General features: G+C 40.2%; 1 protein-coding gene across 1 annotated transcript in view; it reads left to right on the top strand.

Annotated features, from left to right (window-relative positions):
* PFDN1 (prefoldin subunit 1) overlaps nt 1-15,384 on the top strand; it is a 68,661-nt gene that overhangs the window by 22,474 nt on the left and 30,803 nt on the right. Inside the window, exon 3 of the mRNA XM_038412781.1 lies at nt 10,446-10,530. Within this exon, the coding sequence (XP_038268709.1) occupies nt 10,446-10,530 (85 nt within the window). The remainder of the gene's footprint in view (nt 1-10,445; nt 10,531-15,384) is intronic.

The raw sequence follows: 15,384 nt of genomic DNA, 5'->3' as shown, positions 1-15,384 counted from the left end.
CTTTTAACTGCCCCTTCATTACCGGCAGCGAGTGCAGGTGTAGTGGGATTTGGCTGAGCGGGCCCACAGCAGTTCGTTAACCTTTGCATATTTGGTGTGGGGTTGGTATACCCTATCATTGGAAGACACAGATTAATCAGAATTTCAGTAAATCTTGATCTAGCCTTCGAAAAGAATGGATGGGTGCCCTTTAAAAAGCTGACTCTCACTACTGTAGCATTATTTTTGGTCATACTATGTTTATCACCAATTTAGAGGTGAACCACTACTTGCTTTTTTTAAGAAACTAAGTATGAACAATGGTATAAATCTACCATCTAGTTAAGTGTCTAGCAATGCAGAAACTGCTGTTTGGAAGCTGTGATACTATTTCTGTATGAAGTAATGTAATATGCTGGAGCTGTTGACAGATCCAAAATAAAGTGAAAGCTAAAGTAAACATGGTACAGGTGTAAGACAAATAACATTTCCTCATCAGATGGGGCAGGTGTGCTTGTACCTGACATACCATGCATAGTTTGGCATTTTCTGTTCCTCACTTTGTCCTTGAAGGTCAATAGTTATATAATTTACAAATGTTAATCTGTGCAATTTCATTGTTGTCTCTATAAGAGTAAAGTTAATCCTTTTTTTCCGTCAAACGTCGGAGGTACAGATATTACTGCACAATGTGTACATTATTGCACCTACACTTCTTAAACTAAAACTGCCAAATGGCTCATTAAACCTGATGCATATAAGAATCTAATTACATGTATATAGATACAATTTTATAAAAATTTAATTTGCCTCCACAAATGCAGAGAATTGCTAAGAAACTTCTTTGGCTAAAGTTTGTTAGCCTGTAATGGGAGATTTATGTACTATATGAATTTTTGCTCCAAAATATTTGCTAACTGGAGAAAAATGAAGTCAAGTCTAACTGTGTTGAGAAGTTTCTGATTTTAGCTGCCTGTTATCTCATAGTAGCAAACATAGGAACAATTTACCATCTAATCTGCTTGAGATGAGTTGACTCAAATGTATCAGCCAAAGAACATAAGCTGCTTAATGAGATGATTAAAAAACAGACTGACAAAATATGAAAGATCTAGATATGAAGAGGGAGAGTGTATAAAATAGTGTTTTTAAAACATGTACAATAATGAATTACTATATTGTTTTTAATCTTGTATTGGAAATTATGGCTAATAGGTGTTTCTCAATTAGATAAAGTAATTAAAACTGACGCTTGCTGTGTGTAGAACTAGTGCCTTGTTATGACGTACATAGGCAAATTATTATTAGAATTTAAATGGACATATGTAGAGAAGGGAGAGGTGTCTGTCCTGAGTGGTTGTGAACTTGAGCAGCCAACTTCTGTTCCAGTCAAGATGGATTGTTTGGGAACAAGATCAGCTCCTTTGGAAGCCTCTTTTCCATTGGCTTTGAACAGTACTTAAAATGCACTAATCCCATACTGGGTTACTCTCAAAGCTTGAATGGCAGCACGAGTTCAGCATTAAAAAGCATCTTTAAATAGATGAGGGCATGACTGGGCTTAGCCTAACTTTTCACATTGCTTGGTCTGATTGAAAAAAGCCTTGGCCTACAGCATTACATGTGTGAGGCAAAGCATTTTAGCCAGAACGTTACATATATTTACACAGCATGCCATGATATATTTACTGCATTATATATTTATATATTATATGCAGAAAGCTACGTTAAAAGAACATTAAGGTTGTGTACATACAAGGGAAGTGAATTAAAGTTAATTCTAGCATTTCCCAACTTTTTGTTTGCAGTCTTAACATTCTTTTAACATTTTTTACTTGTAACTTTTTAGATGATTTTTTTTAAAGTGAATTGAATAACCAAAACTTTCGTTTTATGGAACCATATTGACTTCCTGCATCCAGGACCTTAGATCCATAACACAGACCTTTGCTATTTCAGTCTGAGGAGTAACTAGTAGTAGCATTAGGCTATTGTCCTGTCTGTGGACCACCCACTACAGGCATGTGACATATACTTTGCCAGTGACTTACAAAATTTTGCTCGACAGCAAAGGAATGTTGAGAATCTTGGTTCTGTTCCAGTCTCTGGAGGGTAGCATGTGACCTAGTGGTTAGACAGCACAGCCAAATACAAATTTGGCACATTGATTCTGAAAATGAGCCCAAATGCATGAGAACTAGGTCTACCATACTAGAGACCTGGGGCCATATTCTAGTCCTTGCTATGGCCCCTTTACCGTGCTCCAGTGTACTCAGCCCCATGTTTTTCCTCTCATAGCCACTGACGTAGGGACATGCTAGGAAAGAAAAGGAAGTGGCTGATTTGTGGAATTCTACAGCAATTGTGGGTTTGGAAGAGGCTCATAGGCAGCCAGGTAAGGCTGCAGTAAATTAGAGCAGCTTCTTGGTTGTATTCATAGTTCTGGCAGAGGTGACTTTGTGCTGTTATCCCATATGTAAGGGACAGTGATATCTGCTCACCTCCTAAGGTAGGGGTGTGAGGCTTTGCTCAGCAATGAGGGCTGTGAAGTGTAAAGAATTATTTACACCAGTGGAAGAGCGAAAGTAGGACTTGTCTCCTCCTGGTGCCAGGTGCCCCTGTGATTAAAGCAGATTGAAGCACAAAGAGGAGCTTTCCCAAACTAGGAAGCAGAGCTGTATCCCCCCCCCCCCCCCCGCTTGCTTTAGCATCTGCCTACTCCTAGGCCAAAGGGGTGGCAGCTGCAATACAGTCCCTAGCCCAGGAGCATGCTCCGTGTGGTTGGGATTTAGGAAGTTATGCAAGGCTGGAGTTATGCTCAGTGTGACTAGAATGTTCAGTGATCTTAGTCACAAACCTCTAACAAGTTTACTGAGCATGTGCAAATGATAATTTTTAGAGGTTTATAATTTGGCCAAATATGGATGGGTTCTCATTTGGATAGCAAAAGGCATCTCTCTGACAGATGGATTATCCTGGCATCAATTTTCAGGTTCCTATTCCAAACCTGGGAGGTACTAGAGCTGGTAGAAAATACTTTTAACATTGGCAGAACTACTTATTTTCTCCCTTATCTCATTCTCAGAAATAGCTTGAATAATTTCTACTGAATTTAAAATAAAATAAAAAAAATTCTGCCTGAGGCATGAAAAATTTCAGCCTGAATGGTTAAAGATTGGCAAAATTATAAACAACTGAAATCAGGGGCTCCTAATGGAAAGTGTTAGGCAAATTTATGTACAGATGTCCCCACAGTCCAGCATAACTTGTGTGCCATAAAATGTATACTCTGCATTGATTTGTGAACAAGTATCCCCATAAACTCATTCAGCAACAGTTTAAATATTTTAAAATGTAATACTGTTTTGTAAGTCAAATAATAAATCCTGGTGTGACATTATGAGAGTAATATAATATCTCATTGAAAGGTGACGGGACCAGAAAGAATTAATTAACTCAGACTGACCTGCCCCATGGCCGAACTTTAGACTGGTTAGGAAGATATGTAAAATGATAGAGCTTTGAAATGCAAGTCTGCATTGTTAGAGATAGAAGAGTAGATGTTTGTTCAGGTCTTGCGATGTAAGCAAACAAGTCTTGTCTATTGCTATAGCTTTGATTCAAAGATCAAAAAAGGAATATTAACATTTAGGAAGATACTTGAGTGAAACAGTATTATTGTCTATATGTCTCTTTGAAGGTTGTGGTGACCTGTATCTGAACTGTTTAATGGATAAATTATCCTGTGCTAATTGCCATGATGTTTGGAAGAAGGAAAGTTAAGCCTATTGTTTTCTCAGGCCAAAAGGTTGCAGGAAATGTATAAAAATCTTGGGACATGATCCTTCTTCATCTCAGATCTGCTTTGGGTTTCAAGAGGGGGAAATCTTAAACCATAAGGATTGAGATCCCCAGTCACGGACTGGAGTCACCCTGAATATGGACATTGGACTATAACCTATGGACTATTTCTAAAAGGACTTTTGGCAACTACAAGCTCATCTCTATGATGTATCTAAAACTCAAGAATTAAACTCGATTCTGTATGTATATTGATCTTTGAATCAAAACACTCCTTTTTAAATAAATTTTAGCTTAGTTAATAAGAATTGGCTATAAGTGTGTATTTTGGGTAAGATCCAAGTTATAATTGGACCTGTGTGTGTGGCTAATCCTTCAGGATTGGAAGAACCTTTTCTTTTATATGATGAGATAAGATTTTCACTAATCATCATCATCATATCTGACGTGTGTCTGTATGGAGCACTTCAAGGGAACTGTGTTGTTTGGACTTTTGAGTAACCAGTGAGGTGATACAGGAGCTGTTTTGTGCTGGCTTGGTAAATCTAAGTATTGGAATATCCACCAGTTTTTGGGGTTTGTCTGCCCTGTTTTGTTTGCAGTTCACCCTAATTGAGTGATCTCAGCTAGCTCCCACTGGCAGCATTGTCACACCTGGCACAAACCAATGGTGGGTTATTGAATTAAATATTCAGTGTGAACATCAGTATGTGAGTGTGTTTGCCAGTATGTGAGAGTGACAAAGGAGCCCGCAGAGTTTATAGGATTACTGATGAGAAGCTGCATTCTGCAGACCATGTTGGACTGGGAGGGCATAAAATTATCTGTACAGATTTAAATAATGGAAAGACATATGCTAGAAATTTCACATCTGGAAATGGAGGGAACTCTGAAAGAAACAAACAGCTGGCTTTCTAAGGGGAATATATAGCTTCCACCCTGTTTCAAAGAAACAAAAATCCTGCTGTTACTTTTTTGTTCCTACAATACATTTTATGTCTTTAGAGCCAGCAGTCATAAGGAGTCTCAGACTCATTCATTCTCTCTCTCTCTCTCTCTCTCTCAGAGAAATACTCACTGTAATAAAGAGCTGCTTGTGCTGCTGGCATCCCAGATTTTGTTGAACAATCCACAGAATCTCTCACATGGCACCAGAAGAGCCTAATATATTTTAGCTGGCTCCCTACTTCTCATTTTTACACGTGTTTTAAGGATCTTAGGAAATCTTTTATGTATTCAAATCATCAAAAGAACATTTAGCTGTTTTTCTATTAAAAACTTGCAACCTTATTTTTAATGGACTGTCCTTTCAAATGAATGGAACATCATTACTTGAGGAATCTATCCTACTATATGAGATATGGATATTTCTTGTATGAGGAGCAGCTGTGAAAGTTATTAGGCTTTAAAGTTAACAGCTAATTAAGCTGAAAAGGGAAAATTCACAACTTTCTGGGTGGTGGTTTCATGCTGTTTGGTTGCAGAGTGTATTGGTTTTTGCTCTGAAGGTTCTATGAGTAATCAGGAGCAGAAAGCTTTCTTCTGAAGAAAGAAGCATGTGAAGTGAGTTTGGCCTCATCCCAGTCCCTAATGGATCCATGTGTAGGTAAAAAGCTTTCTGGAGCAGGGATTGCCATGGTGTTTGTTTTGTACAGCAACGTGCACACATTAGCACTTACCAGTCATCATAATTACAATTAATAACTCTTGAGTGGTGGAACTTCACTTGCGGAAACTAGTGGTGGAAGCTTGCTCAGTGCCTTTTTTTACCCTATCTAGCTCATATCAGTCAGGTTAATCTCACAAATTTAACTTCACACTTCTGAAGGAGGCAACTGAGCCCTACTGGCTTTGTTTTTCATGTCATTTATATACTGTCATAGGTCCATTAATTTAAATTACACCAGCTGAGAATCTGCCCCTTGCTTTTAAAACACCCCAAAACATTATATTGTATGCTAGGTGAAAGTGAACACTCTAAATATTCTAGTCCCTGCAGTGTCACCAGCTATTCAGTTTCTTCATATACTCTGCACTGAATTAACATGTTTAGAATTTTTTTTTTGTACACACACTAAAGAAAGTATCTATCTGTACTTTCTAGGTTTCTTTGACATTACTTAAAATGTCAAAATGTAATACTTATATGTTTCTCAGCAATACAATTCAGTGTAACCCGCTACTGTAGGTACTGCACAAAAACATTGGTGCCTAACTTCTCTCCTACTCAACAATGAACATTCTAGCTAAGTGTTTAGCTGGATTAATTGAAATTGCAAAATTTGGGCTAAAATTACTAATTTACTAATTGCTAAATTACTCTAATGCTCTTTATGTGACTGCATGGAGTAGGTCTCCCTGTTTTCTCTGGTGCCTCAGATAAATGGTACACTTTTCCTCAATTGAGTGAAAACGTTGGCCAACATTTTTGAAATTTAATGCCCCAAATTAGGCACCTACATCATCAGTAACCCAGTTGTTTGAGGGTTTGGTACCTCTGAAAGTCAGGTCACTTAGGTGGATAAATGTAGATGTAATTTTCTAGCTTTAAGATTTCAAAATTTTCAAATTGAACTTTGGCTGCTATCAATGTACATTCTTAAGCTTTTGTTTGAGGAAAGGCACCAGGGAGGATATTTCTCAGTTGAATGGTGTTGACAGCTGCAGAATCTAAGCTTTTGTTTAACCAACAAACAAACAATCCTCTAGCCCTTACAGCTGCAAAGATCTTCTAGAGTAAACCAAGTGTAAACTGATGCTGTGTAGTCTTCCGAAGTCTGCATGGACAACTTTAGTGCTGCTGCTCAGAGATTTCCCAAATTGCAGCGCAGTGAAAATTGACCAGAATCTTATCAGTTTTCACTGTTCCATATTTAGAACACAGCAGCACTGGAACAGAGAAGATGGTCAGTTTGAACTACTCCAACTTTGGAAAGCTATGTATAGCAAATGAGTAGGTACCGCAGCTGTTCACAGTTGTGGTCCACCCTCCCCCCCAAAAAAAATCAGGAAGGTGGAGCCACCTCTCCCCCCAACACACAACCACAATCACCCTTACAGTAGCCAAGACGCTTTCGGGTGTGAGAGAGGAATGATTTATATGTATTGCAGTAGTGCCTAGGAGCTGCATGGACAAAGATCTTGCTGTGCTAGGTGCTGTACAAATACAGAACAAAGAGTCCCTGCCTCAAAGAGCTTAGTATAGGAAAGAAGCAGGGGTAATGCTCCCTCTCTCTACTAACTGTCCAAAGGATGTGTGAAAGAGCTTTATATTTATCAAAACCTGATAGCTGGAGGCTATGAGAAATGGTGCCCCTTCTTAGGATCCAGGGCTGCACCTGATGCAAATGCAGTGACCTTCCCTTTCCCTGAGGGTACACGGGTGGCTGTGGCTTCTCACAGGGACACTGCACCCAGAGAGACAGAACCTTCCTTTTAGTTTAATCACCTGGCTATTGAGCGTTAAGGCCTGAAAATGTTACCAGTGTCTGAGCAGGTGGTGGAGAGGTTGAGGCTGGTAGGTGGAGAGAGGGAGAAATTGAGGGGATGTAGTAAATAAAAAGAGAAAGATATTAAAAGAGGAATTTTGGGGGAGCGAAGATGGTACCAGGGAGAAGCGTCACACAAAATGATTGGAGAGAAAAAAGGGACAAAGTGAGGAGAGACATTGAAAACTACATAAGAAGAGCCACCATGTGAATTATAAGAGAGAAAGTGGAGTGAAGCCAGGAAGGAAAAGAAAGTGTAACAAAATCAAGGAAAGCACTTTAAAGTGTGAGAACCACATTAAGGAGAGCATGAATTGGCAACATGTTAAAATTAAATGCAGTCCCCAGCTCTTCTGTTGCTATAAATTGCAGGGCTGTGATGGCACCAGGTATTGTTCACCCAGGCTTAATCCTCAGGCAGCTGGTGTTGGGTACGTTTTTCAAGCTGTGCAGGAGGATCCTCATTTCTGTTCATCTTCCAGGCCCTGAATAAATGTGTTAATAATATCCATTTGTCATGAGAGATTATGCTACACACTGAATTCAAACTTTTGTGCAGAAGAGGCATGTAGTCTGGCACTGCCCAGTCTAAAGCTATTCCTTTTAGCTGTTCAACTTGATCACTTGTCACCTGGCATGAAGACATGGTCCCAGACACTAGTTAGCCTGGGAGAGACCTTGAACACAATGGTATGAGTTATGGAGGCTCCTTTTAATCCTTCTGGGTGACTTTCTAAGTAGGGAAGAGGCTAATCCGTTGCTTGTGCATTCCTTGTGTGTGAGAGGAGGGGATGAAGAAAGCTATGTAAGGTTCCTAAAATTTACTTGAACTCAGTTAGCCTTTACCTCTTTGCAAGTTGTCTGTCATATTCTGAGAGTAGCCTTGAGCCATGTGATTACTCAAAATGCTGCTCTGAGCAGTTTGGGGGCAGCTTTCTTATGATGGCTGTACAAGCTTGCTGTTACTTTCATCTGTAATTCATAAGAAACTTATCTTCATAACTTGATTGTAAATGGAGAAAAAGAAGAGACACTCATGACTGCAGCTTCAGTTTAAAAAAATATGAATGCAACAAAACTGAACTTTAGATAGCATTGGAATTCAAAGTTCACTTTAAACAAATAAACAAGCCCTAAACAATGGAAACTGTTAAAGCACAGTTAAGGGCACCCAAACAAGCATAAATCTGTCTCCATAGTGAGAACCACCAGGATTTGCCTTATCCCAGCCATTACGCAGGGTCATGTCTTCTGTGACCACCAAAATATTAATAGCTGACTCTTAACTAGAGCTGATCGGGGACAAGGTTAATTGGAAAATGCCAATTCATTGAACCTGAAATATTTATCAGAAATGTGTTGGGTTCAATGAACTTCTGACAAAACACAGGTAGGGTTCCTCTGGCTCCGGGAATGCCCCTCCGTGACAACTGTCCTGAGGCCAGTGACCTCAGAGCTTCCACGGTCTATGGCTCATGGTCAGCCTTGCCATGTGGACTGCCCCGAGATCAGGCTCTGGCTGGAGCCATGGCTCTCAGGGCTTTAAGGATCCTTGCTCTGTGGTGAGGAGCTCACCTGAATCCCAGAGCATCCCCAGAGATGGAAGGCAGCCTGAGAGGTGGCGGCAGCTGCTCTGTTTCCATTAGAAAAATGGAACTGAATTTTTTTTTAAACGTATAATTTCAGAATTTCTTTTCTGTGGGAAACTGAAATTTCAAGTTTTTGTTCTGAATCGGAATGAAAACTTTTTTTTGAAATGGCAGAATTTCCGACAGAATGGAAATTCCTGAATTTTTGCCAAATCTAATCTTAACCATAGAGGTCAGTCATACTTCAGGCATAAACAATCCGTGGAAGAAGTAGTCCTTTTAATGATTCATGATTAGATACATAGCCTACTGAAGACAGTCTCTTTTCCCTTTTCTTGCAAAGATTCCATATGCCTTGAAATATCCAAGTGTCATTGTAATAGAGCTGGACTCACCCAGCGGCGCCACCTGCTGGTTGTCCTTGGGAATTAGCTTGTCAGCCTCTGGAGCGCCCTCTGCCGTCTGGTGATCCGACTTACCACCAGCCCAGTCCCTCCCAGAACCCGATGCCTCCTCCCACTGGGGTTCTGCCTCCTGGCAGTAAACCCCAACAATCCCTGAGGGTCTCCCCTCCCCAGGGAACCCCCACTCATTACCCCCACCTCACCTCAGTCTTGGCTACTGCCAGTCATCGCTTAGCCCTGCTCCCTGGGGCAGACTGCAGTGTATCAGCCACTCATCATAGGCAAGAGGGTTTGGACCTGCTGCCTCTGTCTACCCGTGGGCTGCCCCCTTGTAACCCCAGTACCCAATAGGCCCTAACCTAGGCCTCGCAGCCTGGGGGTTTCCAGGCCGGAGCTCCCTTGGCCTTTCCCCCTCAGCCCTGCTCCAATTTAGGTATTCCCTCAGGTCCCTGCAGCCAGGCCCTTCTCTCTCTGAACGCAGAGAGAGAGACTGGCTAAGCTTCAGCCTACCAGTCGGTCCCTTTATAGGCCCAGCTGTGGCCTGGTTGGAGCGTGGTCCAGCTGCGGCCATTTCCCCAATCAGCCTAGCCTTTCTTGTCCTCAGCCCTGGCTCTCCTGCCCCACAGGGCAGGAGCGGGTAACCATCCCACTACAGTCATGAAATACAGATCTAGTGTATCTCTGTATCCAAACTCTTAAACTGAGATAACGAAATTATAGGACTTGCATGGAAACCTAAAGTGGTGCCGGAGTATCAGCCATTTGTATGCATGAACAGTTATGTAACATGTTCTGTGGTTCAAATCTTCAGTATTTCATCTGCAAGCTGTGCAATACAGTGTCTTCTCTAAATGTTAAGACCATCCAGAAGGCTGGTAACAGAGTGTGGGGCTGAAAAGGTTGGTGTCAATCTTTACTCCATTTTAAATGTTTAGTTTGTCTTGAATTGAGTGAAGTCTGGGCCACTTTCACTAGATGATTACCTCCATTATGCAACTGATTTTTTTTCAGCCCGTTGAGTAATCAATTCCATTATCTTTTATTGTGCTGTAAATTAATCTCTCTGCAGTCTCTCCTTACAGAGCACAGGATGAGAGTGAGTAACATTTGGTTGATGTAGTTTAGCTCTCTGCTACCGTAGTAAATGTGCGTGACTTCTCTTCTCTTTTCTTTCTTTCTTGTAGGTTTATCCTTCAGTCCAAGGGAGTAATTCACAACCAACTCTTAGAAAAACAAAAAATAGCAGAAGAGAAAATTAAAGAACTTGAGGTAAGTTTTAGGTGAATTAAGGTGATATTGAAAGTAGGACCTTAAAAAAACCTCAACATGATAGTCTTTGTTGCATCCCTTACATATATAGTATATTTATATAGTGCTTTTCATCCTAAAGGATCTTAAAACACTAGAACTCCTATCCACTGCTGAAACATTGCTATCTCTTGGGTAGAATGCAGCAGCTGTCATGGTAGTAATATTAGCAATACATATCCTGCTGACCCTCCTGATAGGAAAATACCTACCTGGTCTAGAAGTAATGAATATGATTTAGACATATTACCTAATTTGAGTATTTGAGAGATACAGAAATATATAGGAAATGCACAGTAATTTCAGTTAATGTCCTTTTGCAAGTTCAAACTGCTGAAAAGGGACATTGTATCCATTTAATCTTGACCAATATCCAGGGGATACAAACCAGGTTCACTTGCTCTGCTCATTACATTTAATTGGGCAGAGGGATGCAAATAGAAATGCACCAAAAGTGTTATCATTATGTCTTTTTTTTTAAAAATGTCCCTAATATGTGAATAATATGAAACCCTGCCCCTTAGTATCTTGAGCAACGAACTTAAAAACAAAACAAAATAACCCTCTAGGAATGTGTTTGGGGAAGCAAATGATAAGTTGACCAAACAGTCTGATATGTTAGTGTGAGCTTTGGAGAAGGAATTAATAATAGGGAAGGCAGGGCAGGCGTGTGTGCGTATGTGTGCTTGCATCAAGGAATAGTGATGTGAAGTGCTTAAAGTGCAGTTTTACTTTGAAAAGTGGTACTGTGGAGTTCTATATTTACTCAGTGACTACAGATCAGTTGGTAAATAGGTGCTTTTCTTCTATTTGCCCTGAAAGCGACAACCTAGAATCAGAAAGATAAGATGGCATCTGTCATTTGCATCTCTAGCAGTAAATAATCTGCATGCAGAACTTAGTTAAAAGTTCTGCTGATGAAGTGAGAGAGAGATATGACAAGTGTTAGATTCTATTCTGCCTTATATAGCTCTAAAAGGTGTACCAAAAAAAAAAGTCTTAAACGCATGGCCTGATTTTCAGAGATGTTGAGCAACCCCAACTCTGATTAAACACAACGAAAGTGGCATGTGTTCATTACTTTTGAAAATCAGGTTCTTGTATTTTGTTCAATAAAGTACTTCAATATGATTCTGAATAGACATAAGGAGCCGTCTGAAGAGTAAGAATGTGCCATTTTTAGGTGTTTTTCATTTTAAAGACAGGGTTTAATGTGGTGAAAGGCGTTTTTATTCAAAGAACAGATGATAGGATGGGCAGATTTAAAGTAGTTTTGGGTGTTGTGTTTGAATAGGACAACCTTAAGCTTGCATTTCCGTGGTATCTACCGTTCACGTCTGTGGAGTTTTAACTATAATATTCTTGAAAAGTAATACACGCTCCAACTACAGACATGTGCCTGCAACCATAATGGCACCATGACAAACTCTTTAATGTGGGGATATGTTTTTGTTATCACAGTATCCTAATAAAAGTAGGATCCACCATGAGGGAGATATCCTAACCATTGAAATCTGTTTTTAACGGTCTCAGTTTTCAGCGGAAAGGAGAGAACAGATATGTCTATGGGGGCAGCTGTGCTAATGATATGAGGCAAGACAACATTTTAACTACATTTTGGATGTTAGCAAGTGTGGGTTGCCAGGTCTGATCGAGCTGGGACTGTGCCTATTTAGTTGTGTAGTCCAGGGCTGTGTAACTGAACAGTGCTGTCCTAGGCTCTGAGAAAAACATTAAGACTGTATTTATAGAAAATTCTCTCTCCATGAATGTGAAAGATGCACTTGCAAATTACAGCTGTCATTTCTGAGCCGAGGTGCTTGGGTTGACCTCATGGCTAGGACAGTCAGTGATGAAACCCAATGTCGGTGATGTTCATGAGTCCCCGTGCTGCTTCAACAGTTATTAAAGGATTGATTTGAATGCACTTTCTGAACCTGAAACCATTCCATTGCTTGATAATTTGTCCTCTTGATAGCAGGTAAAAATGCATTCCTTGTTGGTGGCAATTTTTTCTCCATTTGCATCTTGGAAAACATACACTTGCATACCTTTGCAAGTGTCATAATGTTGATCTTCAAATGGTAAACTGAGCATAGGAACACCTCCAGTGCAATTACGACTTTGTCAATGACTGTCTCAGCTGTTCTGAGCACCTTCAGGGCAAGTTCAGGCTCTTCGGAGGCTGAATCAAATACCTTCCAGTAAGATAATTTGGTCTTTCCAGCTGGCTTTGTGTGGTTTTTAATGGTCCAAGTGATAGGAACACATCTCTGAGGTATATACAGTGATTCTGTACCACAGCAGCAGGCACAAAAACAGCATCTGGTGGAAGTCTTGGGTAGCATCTGACAGAGAGCACTGGAACATCCGAGTCTTGTGGAAAAATCTGGAGTTTAGTAGCACCTCTCTTTGTGACATTGATGGCATGCAAGATGATTTTAGAGTCAGCTTCCTCATGGGAACTATGAAGAAACTCCACTGACCACTGTGAGGCAGCAGCTTCATTATATCATACACCGATGAAATTCTTTGAGCAATTCTTCACATGCTGGAGCGTTTTTCCCGCAAGGTATGTGGTTAACTCATCCTTCGTGTGAGTATGAGACAGTAACTTCTTCACTGTGGCACTGGGGATGTTTGTGGAGTCAGTGATTTTATATTTGACAAGTACAGTACAATGGAGTCTCTTCTTTCTGGTAATATTTTTAATTGATTTCCCTACATACTTGTCTAGCATGAGATGGATTCAGTCATAGATCCAGTATTTTCTTCGTAGCCACATAATGAAGTGTTCAGCCAAATCTTGGCAGGTGTTAACAGTTTCTAGTTTCTCGACAATTTGTACCTTAGTCATACCATCTATGATTGCTATCCTGAAAGGCCTCTGCTGGCATAAGGTACTGGTCATGTTGTCAGTAGGTGCTGGCTTAGGAAGACCATGCAAGATGTGCATTAGTTCGTTTTTTGCCTGGCACATATGGGTTCCATCATATACGAACATTGATCATGGAGAACTTGTACTTCCCCAAAGTTTCACATAGATCATCATCATCATCATCATGCTGAGATCTGGACTTGACCAGTAGATGAGCAACAACCTGTCTGCAATTAGCTTTGTAATAGTCTCTGCCACCTTCACTCTGACTTCCCTCTTTGCGTTTGAGCACACCATTAGTCTGTTTTTCTTAATGGGATCCCATAGATTGACAGAGCCTTGGATAATTCTTTGGGTTTTGAAGGCTTCATGCAAATCATGACCCAGAGTATCCATTTGAGTGACATCTTTAGCTATCTCATCACTGAAGACTGCTTTTGTCATAATATTAATGAGCTCTGATATGGGTAGCCAGTGCGATTTAAGCTCACCTGTAGCTTTAAAATTGCTCCTTCTTGATATTTAACAGCATCTAATGAGTTTAAATGGTGCTTGGTTATTTCTGTCATTCTAAGCACAGTTAATGTTTCATTTGAAATTTGTTAGAGTTCTGGGGTTGTCAAGGAAAGAGCAGCGTTCCCACTAAGAGTGACTGCTTCATACAGTTTTTCATGTGTTGAAACTCTACTTAATGGATGCCTTCGGGCTTCCAGCTTACCGCAGAAGAAGCAGGTGTTCTCTAAATGCATGCCATGGGAACTAGTATAAGGCAAGTCTCACCCACAGTTGGCACCTGTCCCAAAATCTTTGACTTAATGCTCAATGTACTTCCCCTCCAACCTTGCCAAATTCATTTTTTGGGTGCGCTTCTTATAGCATACAAGTTGCAATTGAGGGTTGTATTTAACCAGGTCCTCTGCAGGGGTATTCTTAAAGATTCAGCTACTAGTTGATATTTTTTTTCTCCCTATAGACTTCTAAAAATGATCAAGACCAAAGTAAAAACAAGGATTTTTGTTAAATTTTTTTGTTAAATTACTTCGGGATTGTAATAACATACATCATATGTATGTTACATAATGATATAACTACCTGTGTACTGTTTGCGGATGGATTCCAGTAATTTTTGTCATCATGCTGATGTCTTAACCAGTGCTTCATTACAACTCTTTTGTCATAATAAACCAAGCTAATAATCAGTACCACTGAACCTTTTCTTTTTTGCCGATGATGACAAATTAATTTGAAGCACTCCTTCCATTATAGTAATTTGTAACATTAAAATAAATTAATCAGATATGTTCTGGGCATTAACTGATAACACAGTGCTGTCAGTTGAGGGCCACAATTTAACTGTGTGAGGGCTGCATGTTTGACATGCTTGTATTTAAAAATCATTTTTTAAAACTACACTTTAACACTTTCTCAAATATATATCTACATCATTGTTTTAGGGTTGTGGGAGAAAGGGCTTTGGAATGTTACCTAACTTGACCTGTTTCCAGTGACATTATATTATGAACATTTCTGCCAACTGGAGACCCTGGAGCGGGGACCTGGTGGCAGCGAGTTCTCCCGCCGTGCTGCAGAGGGGGACACATTGAAATTATGGTTCTTTAGATTTCTATGAATCAAATGACACCTCCCTTAACTTTCTTTTATTATCTTGCCCACAAAATTACACATGCTCTCAGACTAACCTCTTTGGTAATAGTAGTGCTTTAAGATGAGTAAGCTCTAGTGTAGACAGGACTCAGGCATTTTTACCACACACTAAACATTTCACCATTGATCGCACAGGTGTAGCTGCAAAGGCAGCTGTAAATGTCCTGGTTAGATGCAGTCCCAATGTTAAAACCAAATGAAATCTGGTTGATAGGCCTTTGTTTACTGAGTGTTGGGCTCCCAGGCTGCTAGTCTTGCCAGACTGGTCAGTT

The sequence above is a fragment of the Dermochelys coriacea genome, chromosome 8 (assembly GCF_009764565.3).
Source record: "Dermochelys coriacea isolate rDerCor1 chromosome 8, rDerCor1.pri.v4, whole genome shotgun sequence".
Taxonomy (NCBI): Eukaryota; Metazoa; Chordata; order Testudines; family Dermochelyidae; genus Dermochelys; species Dermochelys coriacea.
The sequence above is the reverse complement of the archived record's forward strand: the minus strand, read 5'-3'. Positions and strand labels throughout refer to the sequence as shown.